A 7,944-nucleotide genomic window follows, 5' to 3' on the forward strand; every position below is an offset into this window, starting at 1 on the left:
TGCCATCGTGCTTATCACACTCTCATTCCTGGCCACCTCCTCAGCTAGACAAGAGGCCAAGAATCCTTAGGACCCACCAGTGTGTCTGATCATTAGTAGAGGCTTAGCAGATATTTGTTGAAGCATTGAATTGTGGCTCTGACGCTTACTGCTTCTAAGACTAAACAAATTGCTTAATTCGTAAGCACTTTGGTTTTCTCATCTGCAAAATGAAGACAATATTCACCTCATAAGTTTGTTATAAGTATTAAATGAGATAAAGAATATTTGGTTCCTCACCAAATGTTAGTACCTTCCCATCTTATAGAATTGAATCTGAATAAATCATTTAGGGAAAAGCAACTATACATGAAATCTTTTCAGTTTTTGAAGACCCCAGCAAAGAAATTCTTGGGTCCTTACTGAGGACTCATTTCTTCATGCTTTTCTTATTTCCTTTAATAATGACTTACTTTGCATTTTGGCTTTAGTGCTATGCTTAAAACACCAAATGGGCAATTATTCTTCATTCTAGTCTAGAGAGATGAAAACTATTATGAAAACTCTATACGTAATTGTTGCTAAAGCAGTTAAACATAAATCTGATAAGGCCACAGGTCCATTTTGCAGTTTTCCTTTGGATCATTAGATTAAAAAACTGAAAAATAGATATTCTCTTTAATATCAAATCTAGTAAAAGTCATAAAACACAGGTAAGGAGGGCTATTTGAGTTTTGAATAATCTGGTTTGGTTTGAATGTTAATGAACCTGATTACTGGCCTGGCTTAGGAATATTTTAAATATTTTCCCCAGGTTTCTAGTTTATCCCCTCCTTTTAGCGAATAGGGTCCCTTTTCTAGTTATACTAAAGACTTTTTTGAGAAGGAATTCCTAACTGGTCAGTAATTTTGGTTAGAAAAATGCTAGATGAGTTGTTTCTTTTAAATTGCTAAGTGCAGAGAATGAAAAACTACATGTATGTGGGTGTGTTCATTTTTCTAGCCAATAATAACAGACTTTAGTTGCTAAACTAATAATTTAACATTTTGCTATCAAACAGATACTGAAATTGTGGTGGTTGTGAATTTGTGTGGAATGTTAAGAAACTCTGTATAGTGGAAAAGAAACCAAGAGTTTAGCAGCCTGGGTTTGAGGTTTGGTGCTAACTCACTTTGTCACAGTAGCCAAGACCCTTAACTTTGTTGGGCTTTAGTTTTCTCATAAAAAATGAGATTGGACTAAGTTTTCTGCTTGCCTAAGCACCCCTGTGATTCTAATTCTGTGAATATGAAGTGAATAATGCTATGCATTGTCTTGATGAGGGGTCGTTAAGTCAATCCGTTCCCCCACATGAACCCAGTGTACAGCTTTATCAGTGTTTGTGAGGGATGCACAGGTGCACAGGGTGCTGTTCAGCTGATGGAAGAAAGTTAAGATTGACATAGACTGCAGGTGAGTAACGCCCACGTGCTTTACAAAGGGATTCCTCTCAGGACTATTTTACACGATGATATGAAGCCCATTTTAAATGAGAACCTTTTCAGGAAAGTATTGAGGGACGGTGGCAGAAGCTTATCACCCAGATCTCCATCTCCGCTCTGCTATTTGCAGTAGCTGGTGACCAGCAGGATCTCTCTGCAGCTCTCCGCAGGCCTGTGAAACACAGGAGTGTGATTCCACAGCCTGTGCCGGGCCTGATTTCCAAGGGGAGCTTAACTGGGATGCAGGATGTTACACTGATTCCCTTATGTTTTTAGAACTTTTGATATTTAGGTGAATGGGATTTTGGCCAAAAAGTTAAATCAAACTGATGACTTCTCTGATGGGTTCTAATGGGTTCTGACCCCACACAGATGGAATAGAAAAGGTCCAAGACCACATTTTCATAATCTCTGCCCTAATCCCAGACAGCCTGCTTCCCTAACTCTCCATGTCAGACCCTTCCTACCACTGCTGCTATCAAATTTGACCTTATCTACGACGTATCTGAGAACTCTCCATTACCCTAAGAACCACAACCAAAAATATACTGATTTATTTCATTTACATGTTCTTTTAGGTAACATGTATGCTTTTAATAGGGCTAATAAGAGATGAGTAATTTTATTTCACTTAAAATCTACTTAATATTTTCATATAGGTGGATGTTATATTTATTTTAAAATGTACTACAAATGGCTGTTGTAATGGCTCTTATTGCTACTTAAAATTACTAAATCTTTTTAGAAAGTTGAGACTATCTTTAGGCTCTAGTCTCAGTGCCCCAGCAATTTATACATTTCTCAGAGACATTAACAGCTATTTATATAGTTAATTTGGCAATGACTCATTAAAGAAATGTATTTCCATTCTTGAGTCATCTGAAAGCACCAATTTTAACTACGGCATTAACCTTCAGACACATTTTCTTCTCATTTGTAATTAATAACTATATAGTAGAGTAAAATCCACAGTCTTGGGAACAAAGCCAAGTAAAATGAGAATGAAATGCCATCACCTCACTTTAAATCTTCCTAAGTCGGGAGCCTACTTAGTTTGGGAAGGGGGAATTATGTCAAGGGGCAGGTGCCATCTCCCATCTGTGCTGTGAGTCTGTGTTCCTTGTTTTCAATGGTTTTTCTTGTTGTTTTTGTTTGTTAGAGTATTGTTTTCATTCATGTCTGAGAATGATGTTGCTGACAAAATCACTTCTTTATTTGGGGTTATACAGATATAGATGTCAAATTTCATTAATATTAACCTTCAGGGATGTTTTAAAATACTTTCACATAGTACGAAAATATTATTATGTAATAAATGTCATTCAAAATTGATTCAGACGACCTAGAAGAAATTTAAAAGAAACATTCTTCATTTAGAGCATTTATATTAAATATCAGCTGTGCTTTCCAGTGATAGACTCCAGGCCCAACATTTTAAAAAATATGGATAAAATCTAAAAGTGCTGATATCACCATGTAACTGAGCCTCAGTTTACTCTTCCATAAACTGGGAATCCAGATGTCTGTCTCATAGGGCTGTCATGAGAATTAAATGAGCTCATGAATGTGATGCTCTCAGCATAGTGTCTGACACATAGCAAGTGCCTAATAAATTGTAAATGTTACTTATTAATTTTTAAGTGAATTTACTAGTGTAATTTTTTTGTAAAGAAAGTTTTCTCCCCCCTTTCTGTTTCTCTTCTGATTAGCTGATACTTACCTAATTGATGTTCCTCCTCAGCCTTCAATAAAATTATGAATTTGGCAAAGGCAGAGTTAGGCCCCCCTTCCAACACATCTGGTCCCTCTCCTGGCACTTACCCCCACAGCTCTCCTCTATCACCCCCAAAAGGCCCCCTTTCTGAAAACTTTGGTCGTGGCCAGCTTTCACCACATCTCCTTCAGAGGTGTACAGATACTGGCTGAAGTGGCTCAGTTAAGGTCGCTCTCAATAGAGGAAAAGAACAGGGCTGGGACTCCTGAGGTCTTGGTTCTTAACCAGTTTGTTGATTGCCTATCTTAGGCTGAGTTAATTCACTGCTTTTAGACCCTAAATCCACCATCTGTGGGCTGTTGTGAAGACCAAATTATAATGTAAGAACAAGCACTTGTGGAAAAGGCTGCGCAGACAATAGTTATTATGAAACCTACTCATCTTTCAAAACGCAACTCAAGCAACTCCTCTGTACAACAGAATGCTGCCCTCAGCCCAGGTAGAATGGGTCGTACTCTTCCTTGGGTCCCCACTGTCCACACCTCTATTGTAGCATCTATTAGCTTGCATTTCTGCCTCCACATATTAGACATTCTTCGTCTTAAATTTATAGAATGTTTGTGATTTTTACACTCTCATACAACAAACAGAACCAACCATGAGTCATGTTGCAAAATTGGTATCACTGATTGGTGGCCTATACTATCATGTGTCATGTTCTACCATGTTTCCAATAACCTCAAATTGTTCTTTTTTCCTCTGGTATGTTGAGGAGATATAATAATTTCAGGACTGGGCATGTTGTGATGTGTAGGGAGGAGGGTCACATTTCCCCAGGGGCTCCCCTGAAACTACAAGACCACGTTCTCTTAAGATCTAAATACTCCATGCCTAACACAGTGTCTAATATACAGCAGGTACTTAACAACAGTTGAATAAATAATTAAAGAAAATTGTTTAATAGGGGACTCAGAAGGATTAATAACCTTCAAGATCTAAATGAATCTCCAATAATAAAGATTCAGGTTTTATGACAGGAGGTGAAGAAACAATTTAGGATCTGCTGGCACTCCACAAGTCACACTGTATAGTGCATTGGAGCTCAGTATTGGTGTTTTAAGTGCTTTTCCACAAAATAAGGCATGAGACTTCTATTCATTGTAGTTATTGACTCCTACGTAGACAAGAACTCTAAAAAGTACCCTTTGTCGTCATTTATCTATGGTAGCAAGTCTCCTTTTAACAAGATAGCAAAACATTTTGTTGTTACAGCGTTCTTTCTGTATTTAGATATATAGTTGTCACTCTATATAGCTAGGGGATTAGACCAATACCATATTTTCCATCAGCATTTGGTTGAAAAAAATCTGAATATAAGTAGACCCACACAGTTCAAACCAGTGTTGTTCAAGGGTCAACTATATATGTTTTAACTGCAGTGAACTTTGGTTTATGACTTTTGTTATCATGAATTTATCCTACACATGAATTCAAATAAATCAAGCTCTTCCTGTGAGGTTTTTTTTCTCCCCTCATTAGTCCTGTATGAAATAACATGAGTTCTAGTCTTCTTTAAATTTTTGTGATCTAGCTTCATAATAAAGCTTTATAGTTGGTCCTCACCATCTGGATCACCCTGAGGAAGGAGGGAGTATTGGACTTTGATTTTGCACATTATTTTAATGTTGCCTCATGGAAACTAGCTTCCTGTGTAGGTCAGTAATTTAAAGTTCAAATAGCCATAGACATAATATTTCATTGTGAGTTCCTCCTACAGGCTCTGAATCAGTAAAGGAGTGAAGTAAAGGAGTCTCAGGCAGAGGACCCCTGCTGCTGCTTCTCTGGGAGGTTAGGGGGGTTTATTGCTCTTAGTCCTAAATATTTCACATGCAGAAAGAACTATGTAAGTCCTAAATGTTAGTGGTGGGGGACATCTTTGGCAAGAAATACTGCCAATTCTTACAGCCAGTGAAGAAATTAAAGTTTGTGGTTGGTTTTTTTCTTTTCCTTTCTTTCTTTCTTTCTTTTTCTTTCTTTCTTTCTTTCTTTCTTTCTTTCTTTCTTTCTTTCTTTCTTTCTTTCTTTCTTTCTTTCAGAGAATAATCTGTATATGGGAACTGTTTTGAAAATCTTGCTTTCCACATTGTAATCTCTGATTAAATCTCAGAGATATGATTTGTATATCACAAATTCCTTCTCCCCCACCAAGATAAGAGAAGCCTCACCCTAGCATCCCTCAGGGAACTCTCCTTGCTCTCTCTTCACCTCTGACTAGCTTATCACACTTACCAAGTGTCCCCTGGCATTTGGTTGGGTAGAGTTGTATCTCCCTTATTAGCTAAGTGTCTCCACTGAGGATAATTGCTCACCTCTATATTCAGTTGTAAGTTGTATTACTAAAAAACGCAAAAGTCTTCAAGTTTGTCTGATTCCTACCTTTTTATTTTTTTTAATACATAATGGATTCAAGGTTATCCCTGTAACAAAGTCACTTTTACTCACTTGCGTGACATTGGGAATAACCCTGACTGTGCCCATAGGAGTATATTAGGACTGTGTCATGTGTTGCATGGAAGAAGAAGGAAAAAAAAGGTCAAAGAGAACAGTGTTGGAGAATAAGCTCTTTGATTCAAATGTCTGTGTCTGTTTTTGTTCCCCACACAGGGCCCAGCTAGCTTGATGCCTTGCACATAGTAGGGGCTCAATAAATATTTCCCGAATGAACTAATGAATGCAGCCCAGTGGGTTAATACATTCCAGGGACCATTATTCTGACGAAGGGAAAAATATTCTGCATTTTGGGGTTGTTTTAGCATCACATTAAGAAAATGAATTTCCTTCATGTAAAAGCCTTCTTATAGGTGGAAATTGAGTTGTACTTTGCTCACCGACAGCCTGTGTCACTGTCCAGACCCATGACATACAAGAGTCACTTTCACAATCCACCATCACAATATGCCTTATGTCTTTCTGCCTAGGTGGTTGTGGTAAAATTGTCATCACACTTTATTATCCTTAAGTCTAACATATTCTGAAGAAATAGGTGGCTGATACTGTCATTTGAGGACTAAGAAATATTTGTCTAGACATTTGATCCAATCTGTATTTTTATTTAATGTGTAATTGGCGAGAAAATAGCAAAGACAAATTTAAATGCTTGCATCTCTAACCTTGTCACCATGTCTGAGCATTCATTCATCATCATTATCTTGGATTCCTGCAGCCCGCAGACTTCATAGGAAAGCAAGCACTGAAACAGATTAAAGCCAAGGGGCTGAAACGAAGACTGGTCTGCCTCACCTTGGCAACAGATGATGTTGATCCAGAGGGAAATGAAAGCATCTGGTACAATGGCAAGGTGAGTACCGAGGACCTGCCAGGGGACACAACAGCTTCTGCGACAGAAGCTCCCCTTCTTCCTATATGTTTCCTTTTATACTCTATTGATATTAATTAATTAATTTATTAGAGAGATGGCACACTGTTGATTTCTGAGCTGACATTGAAGAAACACAAAGCAATTAACTGAAAGGAAGATGAAATGCTGGTCATTTTTGGAAACATAAAATTCTATATGTTTTGTTTAAAGAAAATAAACCCAAAGACTAAAAAATACATTAGACAACGAGGGAAGTACAATTTAGAGGGTGAAATGATCGATTTGCTTGCCACATCCATATCTGTGAATGCAGAAGATGGGTTTTATAAAGAATTTGACCTTCTGATCTGGCTTCCCATGGATCTTTCAGAAGGAGGCAATTAGCATATTAGCAGAAAAAAATTCCAAATGAAAACATCTATGACAATAGAGGGTAGGACTTTAGAGAGTAAAGTGAGAAGTGGAAACCATTTGATTCTTTAGGAAAAGTAAAATTACCTTCTTCTCACTTTGGAGTATTACTTTTCATTCCCTCTATTAGTACTCACTAAAACCAGGGTTAGTCAGATAACTTGTCAGTGGGACTTTATTTTCTCCACTTTTTATCACTGTTTGTACAACCCAGTTTGGCTCACCACGTGGATCTGTTTTGGCTGGTGTTAACAGGCAGATGTGGGGCGCCTGCCTTCGACCATGGGGCAGGCACAGGCCCTGCAAGGCTCATCAGAGCAGCTGTTCCATATTGAACAGGGTCAGCTCAGTCAATACCCAGGACTCAGAGATTCTGTGCCTGGGTTTATTCTCGTTTATTGCAGCCTGCTTGATATTGTTTCCATTTTCTCCATCTCTTCAGTAACAGAAAGAATGCTAGAGGTGGGGAAAGCCAATGGTGTCAAATCACAGCCTTTGTATTACTAAAAAATTAGCACCTTGGGCTAAGGCATGGGCCAGTTTGATGTAGAACTGACATCTCCTGAGTTCTTACTATATACCAGATATTTTTCATGTACTCTCTCATTTAATTTTACAACACCCCTGCCAGATATGTATGATCGTCTCCATTTTAAAGATGAGATTTGGGGGCTCAGAGAGGTTAAGTAACTTGCTTGAGGTTACACAGCTAGTGGTTGATGGAGTTGATTGGTTGATGAGTTGATTTCCAACTCAGGTCTAGTTGGACTGTGAATTTCTGGTCCTTTCTTCTAAGGCATGCTGAATACTCCAATCTGTTCTCTTGTCTGTCTCCACTGATGTTCCCCTGTAGTCTCTTAAGAATTTAATTGTATACTCACAATTCTTGTACATCTGAGTAGCAGGTGGATGTTATCCGACACTGTGAAGCCAACAGACTTTTCTCAGATCTCAAGTTCCTTCACCTTTCTGTCAGACT

The 7,944-nt window shown here is 38.1% G+C and overlaps 1 protein-coding gene across 1 annotated transcript in view; it reads left to right on the forward strand.

Moving 5' to 3' along the window:
- The window catches only part of DMGDH (dimethylglycine dehydrogenase), an 86,211-nt gene that overhangs the window by 72,634 nt on the left and 5,633 nt on the right, over window positions 1–7,944 (forward strand). The window contains 2 exon segments of the mRNA XM_012664481.1: window positions 4,358–4,373; window positions 6,399–6,533. Coding sequence (XP_012519935.1) covers window positions 4,358–4,373; window positions 6,399–6,533 — 151 coding nt within the window.

Source organism: Propithecus coquereli, unplaced genomic scaffold (assembly GCF_000956105.1).
Source record: "Propithecus coquereli isolate 6110/MARCELLA unplaced genomic scaffold, Pcoq_1.0 Scaffold9, whole genome shotgun sequence".
Lineage (NCBI taxonomy): Eukaryota > Metazoa > Chordata > Mammalia > Primates > Indriidae > Propithecus > Propithecus coquereli.